The sequence below is a fragment of the Scyliorhinus torazame genome, chromosome 11 (assembly GCF_047496885.1).
Source record: "Scyliorhinus torazame isolate Kashiwa2021f chromosome 11, sScyTor2.1, whole genome shotgun sequence".
Classification (NCBI taxonomy): Eukaryota; Metazoa; Chordata; class Chondrichthyes; order Carcharhiniformes; family Scyliorhinidae; genus Scyliorhinus; species Scyliorhinus torazame.
The window spans coordinates 228,612,045-228,627,261 of record NC_092717.1 but is presented as its reverse complement, the minus strand read 5'-3'; the positions used below and the strand labels follow the sequence as shown (position 1 = coordinate 228,627,261).

Genomic DNA, 15,217 nt, shown 5'->3' with positions numbered 1-15,217 from the left:
ATCTCCTCCCATGATCAACTGGTACGTGGCCAAATCCGGGATTGCTGCCAGCAACCCCCTCATAAAATCTACATCATCCCAATTTGGGGCATACACATTTACCAACACTACCGGTGCCCCTTCCAATACCCCACTCACAATCACATATCTCCCACCTGGATCCCTCACCTCCTTCGCACTCACAAATCCCATTTTTTTCCTCATTAAAATTGCCACACCCCTCGTTTTTGAATCAAACCCCGAGTGAAAAACCTGCCCGACCCACCCCTTCCTTAACCTAACCTGGTCCTTCACACGGAGGTGTGTCTCCTGCAAAAAGACCACCCCCGCTTTCAAGCTCCTGAGGTGCGCAAATATCCGCGACCTTTTAACCGGCCCATTCAGTCCCCGGACGTTCCACGTTACCAACCTTACCGGAGGCTTGCGCCTCCAATCCCCTCCACCATCCGTCATCTTCCCCACTTAACTCCTGCCCCTTTAATTCCACCCTGTACCTAGCCCATCCCAGATGGCCCCTTTCTTCCCCCTTGACCATGTCATCTCACCCCCTGCCACGTTGCAAAACTCCGCCCCCCCACCCCCCGCTTTTCCCCTTCTCCTTCTTCCCCCCCACTTCCCCTTTCCCCCTCCCCCCGCCACCCCCCCCGCTTTTCCCTTCTCCTTCTTCCCCCCCCACTTCCCCTTTCCCCCTCCCCCAGCCATCCCTTTTGGCCTTCTTCCCCGCCACCTCACTTCCGTTCACCAGCATAACCTGCTCGCATGGCTGCCCCTGCCCAAGATCATGCCCTTCTCTGTATTAAATTCCATCCGTCACTCGTCTGCCTATTCTGCGAGTCTTGACCGCAGTTGATTGATATCATCGTCTGTCTGCCGCTTCTCCAAGTTTAGTATCATCAGGAAATTCTGAAATTTTACTCTGTATTCTGAAATCCAAATCATTTATAGATATTTTTTAAAAAGCAGTCCTGGCACTGGTCTTTGGGGAACACCACTGTCTAACATCCTCCAGTCTGAACATTTACCACTACTCGCTACTTTCTGTCTTTAAGCCAGTTTTTTAATCAAAAGGATCTTGTTTATTCCAGGAGCTTCAATTTTGTTAATAAGCCTTTTACCTGGTACTTTGTGAAAGAAACCAATGACAACAGATGCACGGGAACATCATCATCTCCAAGTTCTTCTCGGAGCTACACGCGATGTTGACTTGGAAATAGATCGCCGTTCCTTCCCAGTTGTTGAATCAAGATCCTGTAACTCCGTAATAGCACTGTAGATGTACCTACACCACATGGACAGCAACAACTCAAGAAAATGGTTCACTACCACCACCTTCGTCGTAGGGCAATTGGGAATGGGCAATAAATGTTGGCCTTGCCAACAACGCCCAGAATCCATGAATGAATGAAAAAACTCCCCAGCCGCGTGTTCCTCGGTGCCGCGCGCCATTGCTGGCAGCGGATTCTCCGTTCTCGCCACCGGCCAATGTAACTTCCCAATATAGCCACCCCATGCCGCTGGGAAATGTCTCGCGGGCAGGGGTGCACTGCCAGCGGAACAGAGAATCCCGCCAGCGGAGAATTCACCCCAGGGATTGGAACACTGCTGGAACTCAGGAGCAGCGATAGACTGAAACAAACAATGGGAAGACTTCGATATTTTGTCTTCATAGCGGAGGCACAGGAAACTTCGGAATATGAGAAATAAAAGCTAATTATTCAGTGACTTCCTGGCACTTTAATATTTAGATTAATAATAGATCAAAGGCAGTTTAAATTTGAAGAAATTAATATTCCAGAGCAATACATATGAACATACGAATCAGGAGGAGGTGGCCATCCATCCCTTCATGCGTGCTCTGTCATTCAATACGATCAAGGCCAATGTGACCATGACCTCAAGGTCACTCTCCTGTTGACCACCAATACTCCTTCACTCCCTCGTTAGTCAAGAAACTATCTACTTCTGCCTTAAAAATATGCAATGACCCTGCCTCTATCACTCTCTGAAGGAGAGGATTTCACACACGCATGACCCTCAGGGAAAAGTATTTTTCCTCATCTCAGTCTTAAATGGGAGACCCCTTATTTTCACACTGCCCCCTCGCTCAAAACTCTCCCATAAGATAAATCAGCATCCACCATGTCAGCCCCTCTCAGGATCTGCTATGTTTCAATAAGATCAATCTCATCCTTCTAAACTCAACATAGAACATACAATGCCGAAGGAGGCCATTCAGCCTATCGAGTCTGCACCGACCCACTTAAGCCCTCACTTCCACCCTATCCCCGTAACCCAATAACCCCTCCTAACATTTTGGACACGAAGGGCAATTTAGCATGGCCAATCCACCTAACCCGCATGTCTTTGGACTGTGGGAGGAAACCGGAGCACCCGGAGGAAACCCACGCAGACACGGGGAGAACGTGCAGACTCCGCACAGACAGTGACCCAGCGGGGAATCAAACCTGGGACCCTGGCGCTGTGAAGCCACAGTGCTACCCACTTGTGCAAGCCTCAGCCTGTCCAATATTTCCTGATAAGATGACCCCAACCCCCCTCCCCCCTCAGTCAAGTTGAACTTTTTGTGATTTGCTTCCAATGCAATTCAGTCCTTTCTTAAATAAGGAAACCTGAGCCGTACACAGTACTCTACAGTGGCCTCACCAACTCCCTGTACAACCTAGCAAAATATCCCCAAAATATTCAATTGCCCTTGCAATAAACAACAACATTTCATTTGCCTTCCTGATAACTTGCTGTCCTTGCTTACCGACTTTGAGATTCATACACCAGGACATCCAGGTGCCTCTTTATTGTAGAGTTATGCGATCTCTCTCCATTGAGGTAATTCGCCGGTTTTCTATTCTCCCAGCCAAAGTGGACAAGTTCATATTTTTCAACATTACAGTCCATCTGCCAATTTTCTGCCCCCTTGCCTATCCTATCTATTTAGCTTTGCAGACTCCAATGTTCTCTTCATAACTCACTTTCCTACCTATCTTTGTATCATTAGCAAATTTAGCAACAATACAATCAGTCCCTTCAACTATTTCATTGATCTAGATTGTAAACAGTTATGGTCCCAGCACTGTTCTACTGATAACATCTTGTCAACCAAATTGAAAATTATCCATTTTTGCCTACTTTGCGTATCCTGTTCGCTAACCAATCCTCTATGGATGCTAATATATTAGCCACTACACCATGAGCTGTTATTTTGTATATTAATCTTTGATACGGCACCTTGTCAAATGCCTTCTGGGATTCTAAATACAGTATATCCACAGGTTCTCCTTTATCCATATTGCTTGTGACTTCCTCAAAAGAAATCAAATAAATTTCCCTTTCACAAAACAATGTTGACTCTGCCCAATTGGATTGAGATTTTCTAAATGCCCCACTATAACCACCTTAATGATAGATTCTAGCATTTCCCCTGAGGCAGATGTTAGGCTAACTGGCCTGTAGTTTTCCACTTTCTATCTCCCTCCTTTCTTGAATAGAGGAATTACATTCACCATGCTCCAATCTGACAGAACTTTTCCAGAATCTATGGAATTTTGCAAAATCAAAACATCTACTACCTCAGTGGCCACTTCTTTTAAAATCTAACTAGCGAACAAGACCCAACAGTATCTAACTATTAGGTATAAATAAATAATTAGATACATGACAAACAAAATATAAATAAACTGAGCACCCAAAGTAACTAATAGAAATCAAATTATGTCTGTTGTTAATCACGGAAATCAGCCATAGTCCATGAAGGACCAAAAACATCTCTCTCCATTACAGAGAGTGGTTAGATAGCTTGAGGGGCCCCACATCTGGTGAGGAAACAGGCCTCCATGAACTACCAAAGCCGATACGAGGGTTGAAACCGTGCTGTTGCTGTCATTCTGCAACATGCTTTAACCATCGAACCAAATTGAGCTAAAGAATTCCCAGAAAAGGCAAATCAGTTAACACTAGAATAAATAAATGCCGTATGAAGTAATTATGTGGGACTCAAATTTCCCAGCCCCTGTGAGATGAGATTAGAGGTGATAGGGCTGGAGGCGATGGTGCTTAATGTGATGGCGCTTGAGATGATGGGGCTGGGGGCGATGGGGCTGGGGGCGATGGGGCTGGGGGCGATGGGGCTGGGGGCGATGGGGCTGGGGGCGATGGGGCTGGGGGCGATGGGGCTGGGGGCGATGGGGCTGGGGGCGATGGGGCTGGGGGCGATGGGGCTGGGGGCGATGGGGCTGGGGGCGATGGGGCTGGGGGCGATGGGGCTGGGGGCGATGGGGCTGGGGGCGATGGGGCTGGGGGCGATGGGGCTGGGGGCGATGGGGCTGGGGGCGATGGGGCTGGGGGCGATGGGGCTGGGGGCGATGGGGCTGGGGGCGATGGGGCTGGGGGCGATGGGGCTGGGGGCGATGGGGCTGGGGGCGATGGGGCTGGGGCGATGGGGCTGGGGGCGATGGGGCTGGGGGCGATGGGGCTGGGGGCGATGGGGCTGGGGGCGATGGGGCTGGGGGCGATGGGGCTGGGGGCGATGGGGCTGGGGGCGATGGGGCTGGGGGCGATGGGGCTGGGGGCGATGGGGCTGGGGGCGATGGGGCTGGGGGCGATGGGGCTGGGGGCGATGGGGCTGGGGGCGATGGGGCTGGGGGCGATGGGGCTGGGGGCGATGGGGCTGGGGGCGATGGGGCTGGGGGCGATGGGGCTGGGGGCGATGGGGCTGGGGGCGATGGGGCTGGGGGCGATGGGGCTGGGGGCGATGGGGCTGGGGGCGATGGGGCTGGGGGCGATGGGGCTGGGGGCGATGGGGCTGGGGGCGATGGGGCTGGGGGCGATGGGGCTGGGGGCGATGGGGCTGGGGGCGATGGGGCTGGGGGCGATGGGGCTGGGGGCGATGGGGCTGGGGGCGATGGGGCTGGGGGCGATGGGGCTGGGGGCGATGGGGCTGGGGGCGATGGGGCTGGGGGCGATGGGGCTGGGGGCGATGGGGCTGGGGGCGATGGGGCTGGGGGCGATGGGGCTGGGGGCGATGGGGCTGGGGGCGATGGGGCTGGGGGCGATGGGGCTGGGGGCGATGGGGCTGGGGGCGATGGGGCTGGGGGCGATGGGGCTGGGGGCGATGGGGCTGGGGGCGATGGGGCTGGGGGCGATGGGGCTGGGGGCGATGGGGCTGGGGGCGATGGGGCTGGGGGCGATGGGGCTGGGGGCGATGGGGCTGGGGGCGATGGGGCTGGGGGCGATGGGGCTGGGGGCGATGGGGCTGGGGGCGATGGGGCTGGGGGCGATGGGGCTGGGGGCGATGGGGCTGGGGGCGATGGGGCTGGGGGCGATGGGGCTGGGGGCGATGGGGCTGGGGGCGATGGGGCTGGGGGCGATGGGGCTGGGGGCGATGGGGCTGGGGGCGATGGGGCTGGGGGCGATGGGGCTGGGGGCGATGGGGCTGGGGGCGATGGGGCTGGGGGCGATGGGGCTGGGGGCGATGGGGCTGGGGGCGATGGGGCTGGGGGCGATGGGGCTGGGGGCGATGGGGCTGGGGGCGATGGGGCTGGGGGCGATGGGGGCGATGGCGTTTGGGGCGATGGCGTTTGGGGCGATGGCGTTTGGGGCGATGGCGTTTGGGGCGATGGCACTTGAGGTGATGGCACTTGAGGCAAGGGCATTGGATTCTCACCTCCAAGGAACTTTCCCAGGAGAGGGTGGGGGAGAAAATTGCCAACACACTCCAACAAGGTGGGCAACCAATTACACAATTATCGGACCCGATAGGGGCCATTTTACAACAGAGGAGGGATCTTCCCGTGTGTACTGCTGACAGACAGGAAGGAGCTATACAGCTGAGACAGACTGCAGCTGGACCAGGCTGGGACCAAAGCCCTAGCCGACACAAGGTCTCAAAAGGACTTTAAACCAGTAAGGGGTTGGGAGTGTGTAGAATTTGGTGGAATTGCTGGCAACCTAACAACAAGAAAAATGTTGAAAGCAAAGGTCATAAGAAGAGAAAAGATAACAACTATTCGGGGAACAAAGGTTTTAGGAGTTTAGGTTCATGGAGGCAGTAGCATAGTGACTGTGGGCGGGATCTACCGGTGGGAAATTCCATCCCACGCCAGCGCACATGTTTCCCAGCGTCGAGGGGAGCTGTCACTGGCAAATCCCATTGACAACAGCGGGGTTGGTAGATCCCACTGGCGGGCCACCTTCGCTGCCGGAAAATACACAGCGGGGTGGTCGGTAAATCCTGCCCTATGTTACTAGACTAGTAATCCAGAGGCCTGGTCTAACACTCCAGAGAATTAAGTTCAAATCCCACCATGAGGAAATTTAAATCTCATTAGTTAATAAATCCAGAATAATGCACTAGTTTCGTTAGAAATAGTCATGAAACGAGTGGATTCTCGTAAAATCCCATCTGATTCACTAAGGTCATTGATCTGAAACATCAAGTCTCTCGCCACAATTGCTGCCTGACCTGCTGAACAATTTTTCCTTTTCTTTCTGTCATTGAGGTAAGGAAATCTGCTATCTATACGTTGTCTAACTTAAATGTAATGAATAAAGAAAAACAATAAAAACACTGATGTAAAACACAGGAAGATGAAAAACATGGCATATTAAATTACCCGTCTAGCAATCGACACAAAATCAACAATAAAATTAGTCTTAATAATCTAAAGTGAGGATTTAGATGTAAGAGGGATATTGGAAACATGGCTGCAGACAAGATTGGCAGGTTAAACATTACAGGTTATACCATGATGGTGTGGCTGTGTTAATCAGTAATTATTGGGAATGGGCCAGGTGATGAAAGAGATGCTCAGTGGTTAGCACTGCTGCCTCAAGTTGCCAAGGGCTCGGATTCGATTCCGGCCCCAGATCACTCTCCGTGTGGAGTTTGCACATTCTCCCCGTGTCTGCATGGGTTTCATCCCCAAAACCCAAATATATGCAGGTTAGGTGGATTGGCCATGCTGAACTGCCCTTTAATTTAATAAAAAGATGGTCAATAAATGCTGACCTAGTCAGTGATGCCCACACCCTGTGAAAGAATAAATTAAAAGCCTCCATTTTAAAATTCTGATCATTGTTCTCAAATCCCTCACCTCCTCCCAATCTCCATAATCCCTCCAGAGTTACAATCCTCCGAGATTTTGATACTCCTCCCATTCTGGCCTCTTGCCACCCCTGATTTTAATCACTAGACCATTCGTGGCTCTGTCTTCAGCTGCCTGCTTGCAGTTACCTAGGCCCCGAGCTCTGGAGCTCTCTCCTAAATCTCTCTGCTTCTCTGCTGACCCTTTAAAGACTTTCCTTAAAACATACATCAATGACCAGGTTTTTGGTCACTCGATCTAATCGCTCAGTATGTCAGATTTAATTGGATACTGGTCCTGTCGTTTTACTATGTTAAGGGTGATAGATGCAGGCTGCTGTACAGAAACCTGCACACCCTGCACTCACGCCATTGCCAATTTCCTCTCTAACCTGTACTCACCACTCCTGTAACTCAGGATTAATTACTCATCCTGCACCCCACTGTCAGATGTTGGTCCTCCAGGTCCTCTGGTAGTTAGAACTCACATTCAAAGCAATGTTACCTTTGTAGTAAGTATGTAAAGTAGCCATAGTCCCAGGTGACCATAGGCCTCTTCTTTCCCCTTTAAGGGTGAGAGCTGACTGGTGGTGATTTAACCTGAGGGCCACCACACCTCAGGCTAGGGGCAAAGTTGAGAAGGTGGGCCTTCATGAATAACCTCAGCTGGTACGGGGATTGAACCCGCGCTGTTGGCCTCGCTCTGCATCACACACCAGCTGTCCAGCCAACTGAGCTAAACCGACACCCTTTCTAACAGCCCCTTAAGGAAAACCATTTTTGTTGCCGATCCTTCTGCCTCTGCCCCAGTGAAGATCTCGGAGATGTGAGGTGCTCAAAGATGCAACTGTCTATCTTGCATCAACTGGGAGCAATCCATGTGAATGGGGTTGGGAAAGGAATGAAGTTAGCAGTAACTAACCATTGTCAAAAGCAATTCAATGAATTTCCTTTTTCTTGTGCCATGAATTCAAACTCTTATCAAATCGCCGTTTCACATTTACATCTGAAAATAGGAGACAGAGAAAATGAACAAACCTGTCTGATTAGATGCCTGAAGTTTCTGCCCATTACAAAATGCTCCGTGACCTTTTCTGCCAGTATATAACTTCTCTTCAACACAGCTATATATTACACCAAGTTCAAGCTATTGGGAAAGAAATGGGGGAAAATAATGTCACCAGCAATCTGGAGCCCTTCGACAATAACAGTAATATAGTTTTATACAGCATCTTTAACATAATGAGGTGCTTCATAGGAGCACTATAAAACAAAATAGGAGATCAGACAAACATTTTAAAAATATATTTCATGAGCTGTGGGCATCGCTGGCAATGCCAGCATTTGTTGCCCATCCCCAATCACCCTTAAACTGCGTGGTTATGATTAGACAGATAAGAACAGAATCAAGTGAGTGCAGTCCCATGCAGCTGGAAGTCAACGCAGAGGTGTTGTAAGAAGGATGATGTGGCCAACCTTGTCAAACAGGCAGGTCGAGAAGGACCTGGGGTAAACTCCTTGTCACAGTCACAACGGATGTAGTTGATCACTTTGACAAGACCGCTTAGTTATTGTTTTAGAGCCAAAATTCAAACATGGGGTTCCGAGAAAGATGGACAGGAGTTTGGGAGGCGACAACATGTTCATGGACTTGAGGGGAAAGAGAGGTTGGAGACAGGGCTGTGGTTTCCAAGGACAATGTTGGTTTTTTGAAGAGAGGGCTGAGTCTGTTTTGAAGTAATGGGGGCAGTACCTGAGGAGACGGAATCATTGACAATATCAGCAAAGGTGGGGGGCTAGGAAGGGAAGTTGGATGGTCAGCAGTCTAGTCGAGAGAGCTGGAGATGGATCTCATGAACAAGGTGAGCTCAGAGGGGGCATGCTGGGAGATAGGAGAGAAACGAGAGAAAGACACAAGTCCAGGGCTGAGGCAGAGGCCAGTTTCCAAAGACGTTTTGCCCGGTGTGCCAAGGGAAGGGAAGGAAGTGGTAGGGGCAGCTGATCAGATAGTCTTCATCTTAGCAACAAAAATACCCAGGAGCTCCTCACACTAAGAAAGCCAGACTTGCATTGATATAATGCTCTTCATGACCACCAATGTCCCAAAGCATTTTACAATCAATGAACAATTTTTAAAGTAAAATGTGACTCATGGTTATAATGTGGCAAACACGACAGCCAATCAGTGCACAGCAAGCTCCCAAAGACAGTAATGAGATAATGACCAGAGAAACTGTCTTTTCTGATTTTGATTGAGGGACGCTACATTCTGAAACAGAGCCATGGGGTCTTTACATCTACCCGAGAAGGCAGATGGAGCCTAGATTTAACATCTCACCCATTCACCTCCAACAGTGCAGTGCTCCCTCCCTTGGTACTGCACTGGAGTAGCAGCCTTGACCTGTGTGCTCAAGCCCTGGAGTGGGACTTCCAAGTTGTGACTCAGAAGCCAGAATGCTAGGCGGTGGAGCAGGCAGTCGACGGGGGTTTAAGATGACGGTTTGCGGAGTAAAGCAGCTGCAATCACTCGCGCAATCTAAGATGATTCTGGAGAAGTGAGCAGTTTCTGCACACGCCCAATGGTGCTTTGATATTGTGCAAAAACCACAGGCTGTCATTGAAATTTGGAGTTTTATTTTCAGAAGTGAATGAAGGCAGAAGGAGTTATTTAATATCAAACTACTCGGAAAAATTAAACATTTTAGAAAATGAATGAATAAATTTGAGCGGGAGAGGGAAAGATAAGATGCAGGGTACCTCCCAAATGTCACTCCTGAACTCTCAGCATTGCGAAAGTCTTTAGGAACATGCATATATACTCGTGTATATTTCGCAACCCAACATTTTAGAACTGACTCTTAACAAAGAAGGGACTTGCATTTATATAGCGCCTGGTCTCAGGATATCCCAGAGCACTTTAGAGCCAGTCTTTAAAAGCTTGATGGTTCCAAATGTCTGTACAAGCTGCCAAAGACTGGTTGTAATCACTGTTATAATGTAGAAAATGTGCCAACCAATCTTTACCTAGTAAAGTTCTGCAAACAGCAATGTGGGGCGCGATTCTCCGAGCCGGGCCGGAGAATCGCCGCAACCGCGCCACATCGCCGGCGCGCGATTTTCCGAGGCGCGGAGAATCGGCGCCATTGTCGCCGTCGCGGCGCTGGCCGCTGGAATTGGCGGGGCCGCCGATTCTCCGAGCGGCCACACGGAAACGGCAGAGTCCCACCGGCGCCGTTCACCCCTGGTCGCTGCCAGCGGGAACTCTGCACGAAGGGTCGGGGGGGCAGCCTGTGGGCGGGGAAAAGCGCTCCTTCACCGGGGGGGGGGGGGGGCCTCCGATGGGGTCTGGCAGTAAATTCACCCCCAGGTCGGCCTCTCCTCAACTCTGTTTCGAACAAAGAACAAAGAAAAGTACAGCACAGGAACAGGCCCTTCGGCCCTCCAAGCCTGCGCCGACAATGCTGCCCGACTAAACTACAATCTTCTACATTTCCGGGGTCCGTATCCCTCTATTCCCATCCTATTCATATATTTGTCAAGATCCCCCTTAATCGTTACTATCGTCCCTGCTTCCACCACCTCCTCCGGCAGCGAGTTCCAGGCACCCACTACCCTCTGTGTACTACAGCAAAACAATCCTTCTTGGCTTTTTCAGAATTTTTAATCCTTTTACCAGACACGTACCTATAATCTTCTGGCACAGCACAATGGGCTGAATGGCCTCTTGTGGATTAAATTTTCTTTTTCATTATTGCACTTTTGGCCTGGTAATTTGCACCTGTTCCTGATAAATAAAATGTTACTTTTTCTTCCCATCAGTAAAAGTATATTGAGGTGATTCCACAATCCTGTGCTTCCAGTCAGTAAACTACACTCAGAAAGAGGGTCGATAAAAGACAGGTCGACGGCAGTTCAGCCATCATACACCAATCATGTGCTCATGTTGGCTCTCCTAAATTCTTAAACATCTATATTGTGCCACATTCCACCTTGCTTTGAAAACACTCCTGAATGGATTTCTAAGTGACCTTGCCTTCATCCAGGACGCTCTACCATTTACATTTTCCACTTCACACCAGCTTTTTCACTCTGAGGAGCTGTCTTTTCCACAAGGATCACGATAGAAATGCAAGTTATTGCATTATTCTTCAACCTAACCTTTAATGGAGGACGGCCTTGTGGTGCTGTGGGAGCAAACTGCAACACCCGGAGGTACAACATTTTAAATTTACAGTGGTTTGTAACATATTGCAAACAGACTCTGACGATGCTGAGTTCTTTCCTTTGAGCCACATTTAAACCTTCACTTCTAAACAACATCACTTCATCTCCATTCATTCCTGTTCAATTCTATGTAACTTTGCAGTTCAGTGCTTCAATCGTATTCTCTTGCTGAAGACAGGTTTCAGAAGTTCCTCTGATATTACTTCCCTAACTATCATGTCTAATCTACTTTATTACTCCCAGTGTTCAGATATATACATCTTAGATCATGCCTCATTCCCTTTGCTGTCTTCACTTGGCACTGTCCCTTTTTTAAAAAATCAGTGAAGCTGCCTTCTTGACAAATGAGAGACGGTTTAAACTGGGCTCGGGAAGGAACTAGGCATCGACATAGTGTCTGTTTGTAGGCATCTAGGAAATAGAGAGTTGTAGGCATATGTTACAAAACACTGTAAATTGAAAATGTTGAACTATGGGACATCATAAAGACTATTGCTACATCCCAAGATGTAACTGTGGGGCATTTTGAACCTTCTGACACAGACTGAGATTTGCAGCAAAAGTGGAGTGGTTGCTAGGCCATTTCAGAGGAACGTCAAGAATCAAACATTTTTAAGTCACGCATGAGCCATACTGGCAAAGGGCAGTTCATTGCCTTCCTGAAGGGAACCAGTTGGGTATTTACAACAGTGCAATAGCTTTGCAGTCACCAGTACTGATACTAACTTATCCCCTCCACCCCCTAAACACCCTTTCCACTGTGGGACAAGGATTTCACTACAGTGCTGACATGCTCTAGAAGCTGCCACCTTATCTTTGTGCCTACACAATGCATTCAGCCACACACAGAATAGCCTAAACATTAGGTTTAGCACACGACAGCAGCCAGATTACTGAAAGTCGTTTTGTTTTTGTCCAATCTTAGCTTCTGAAATTCCCTTTGTGAGGGCCTCTATTCTACACTTAATCTATGTGGCTGGTTCTCACATGAACTATGAACTCAGATTTCTTATCTTCTTGGCATCAATTTTACCCACCCACTTAGTCCTGTCCCAAACGCTGTCACCTCCCACACAAGCTTCCAAAGTTGCTATCAATCCTTATAACCATGGAGTCCTGGGCAACTAAAAGCCTACCTTCATTCTCAGCCATTCCCTGTTCTCCTTCAACATCCAGCTGTGGCCTAGTGTCAGTCGCCCTGCTCGTGGTTCCCACAGCCTCAAGTTCCATCCTCCTCAACACTTCCCAAATGCTCTAGAAGCTGCTGCCAACATCTTCTCAATCTTTGCAGCTCTGTGGCCCTCGATCCCAATGGTCACAAATTCTAGAAAGGTATTTTTTCTCATTGCATGTAGTATTGTGTAATTAGTTGCTCCTCAAGCCTGGCAATTCAACTGGTCAGCACTTCATGCAGACGTACTCCATCATTAACCGCCCAAGATGGTCCACATTATTCAAGTCACACACATTGGGCTGGATTCTTCCCGCCCCACCCGCTGCAAGATCGCTACGGGCGGGACGCGGACCATGTAAAGGTTCTTTGACCTCGGGTGGGAATTTCCGGTTGCTGGGCAGCACGGCCGGAGAATCCCGCCCACTGTAAGCCTCGCATCCATTAAAGCCATCTCGACACAGATCTAAGGCAAAGAATGTTTTGCTTTAAATTAGAGCAATTCCTCAGTTCTATACTGACACAGCTCCAACTCTCTTAATGATTTCATGCTTAACCAAAATCTCATTCCACTCCAAGTGCCTGAAGGTCCCTGTTTGATTATCTCAGAGTGCTTCCTTAGTTGGCTTCAGCTAATCTGGGGAGATGGTTGCCACAATTAGCCTCAGTACCTCTGGCCGAGAGGCGGGGGGGGGGGAAGAGCTCCTCATTGCTATCCAATGAACATATAGCAGGCAAGTTTTCAGATCAGGCCTGGCTGTGATGCTCGGCGCAGTCAAATGACCGCTTGGAACACTCGCCATCCATTCTCAATAACTGGTTATTTGGGGCAGGTAAGCTGTGAATCTGGAATCGCAACCCAGGGATGAGTTAATTTCTGAATGAGAGGCGGAAAGCAAGGAGGGGAAGGCAACTGAAGAAATTGAAATGCAGAAGGCCAGTTCATCACACAATATTCTTTACCTCTTTTTTGACAGAAAGTCCAATAGAAACTGCCACCACCGGTGCTCTAAAACAGAGAAGTCAGTGTCATCATTCTGCTTGATGTAGCAATGTCACTTTTGAAACTGAAAGAAGTCTTACAGCACCAGGTTAAGGTCCAACAGGTTTGTTTCGAATCACTAGCTTTCGGAGCACTGCTCCTTCCTCAGGTGAATGAAGAGGTGGGTTCCATAAACATATATGTAGACAAAGTCAAGGATGCAAGACGATACACTGAATGCGAGTCTTTGCAGGTAATTATGTCTACAGGTCCAGACGGAGCAACTGGAGAGAGGGATAATCACAGGTTAAAGAGGTGTGAATTGTCTCAAGCCAGGCAGTTGGTAGGATTTTGCAAGCCCAGGTCTTGAATAAGACCTCCTCACCGCACAGGACCTTCAACTGACATTATACACCAGATACATCGATGACACCTCATTAACCTGTGATTATCCCTCTCTCCAGTTGCTCCACCTGGACCTGTAGACTTAATTACCTGCAAAGACTCGCATTCAAAGTATCGTCTTGCATCCTTGACTTTGTCTATATCAATGTTTCTGGAACCCACTCACCTACGGAAGGAGCAGTGCTCCGAAAGCTAGTGATTCAAAACAAACTGGTTGGGACTTTAACCTGGTGTTGGAAGACTTCGTATTGTGCTCACCCCAGTCCATTGCCGGCATCCCCACACTTTAGAAACTGAAAGAGAGAAAAACAATTGCTTGGCCTGGTGAGGAAATTGGACCCAAAACCTAGGCCATGAAATTCATCTCAATAGAAAATGAGGAAATGCTGGTTTTCTGGCTGTGTAATTAAACAGCATCCAACAAAGTGGGAAGAAAATGTAGCTTTAAAATTCCCAAACTTGTTTCCGAGGCGTTTGCCGCCATAGCCTCCATTAAGAAAGCAAAAAGACTCACCCCTAAAAAGCAGCCAACATTTGTTGTTGCCACCATTGAAAAGCAAGCATTTCCTCCAGCAAAGGACAATAACAACACAAAACATTTAAGTGGAATTCAGATCATTGCATAATAACATAATATTCCTGTACAATTTAAGCAAGGATGCATAATCCAGTTTTGTATACAAGGAGACTTCCCATCGTCGAGAAGGGCTGGAAATAATCTTATGAAGCACAGATCATACCCGTGTACAAAGTTACACGTTCCATCAATGGGGTCTATTATCCACGTGGGGTCATCGGTTAGAAAGCACTTTTCACCGTCTGCAACTGATTCTTCCCCAATAAATCTGCAATGACAAATTTGTTTCAATGAAAGAAAAGCCAACATGTGGTCATTCAGCTGCACACCGCAGCATTTAACTACAAACCATATGTACCACCGTTTCTTAGTCACCAAAATTGAATATTTAAGTCAAGCTAAAATTCTTTTTTTCCTAAATTTAAAAGTACCCAATTCTTTTTTTCCCGATTAAGGGACAATTTAGTGTGGCCACTCCACCTACCCTGCACATCTTTTTGGGTTGGGGCGAAACCCACGCAGACACGGGGGGAATGTGCAAACTCCACACGGACAGTGACCCAGGGCCGGGATCAAAGCCAGGTCCTCAGCGCCGCGAGGCAGCAGTGCTAATCACTGAGCCACCAAGTCAAGCCGCAATTCTAAATTAATTTATTACATAATTATATCTTTCATTCAACAGTATAAGTATTGATCAGTTCTGTAGCAGGATGATACAGATGTTCAATATTGAGGTTAAAACAGGTAGAGTTCCTTAAATCA

General features: G+C 48.8%; 1 protein-coding gene across 2 annotated transcripts in view; it reads right to left on the bottom strand.

Moving 5' to 3' along the window:
* LOC140385828 (inositol monophosphatase 2-like) overlaps positions 1 to 15,217 on the bottom strand; it is a 58,693-nt gene that overhangs the window by 15,782 nt on the left and 27,694 nt on the right. For both annotated transcript variants that reach the window (XM_072468392.1, XM_072468394.1), the window contains exons 3-5: positions 14,619 to 14,723; positions 13,455 to 13,500; positions 8,135 to 8,243 (exon numbers count right to left, since the gene is read on the bottom strand). In XM_072468392.1, coding sequence (XP_072324493.1) covers positions 8,135 to 8,243; positions 13,455 to 13,500; positions 14,619 to 14,723 — 260 coding nt within the window. The remainder of the gene's footprint in view (positions 1 to 8,134; positions 8,244 to 13,454; positions 13,501 to 14,618; positions 14,724 to 15,217) is intronic.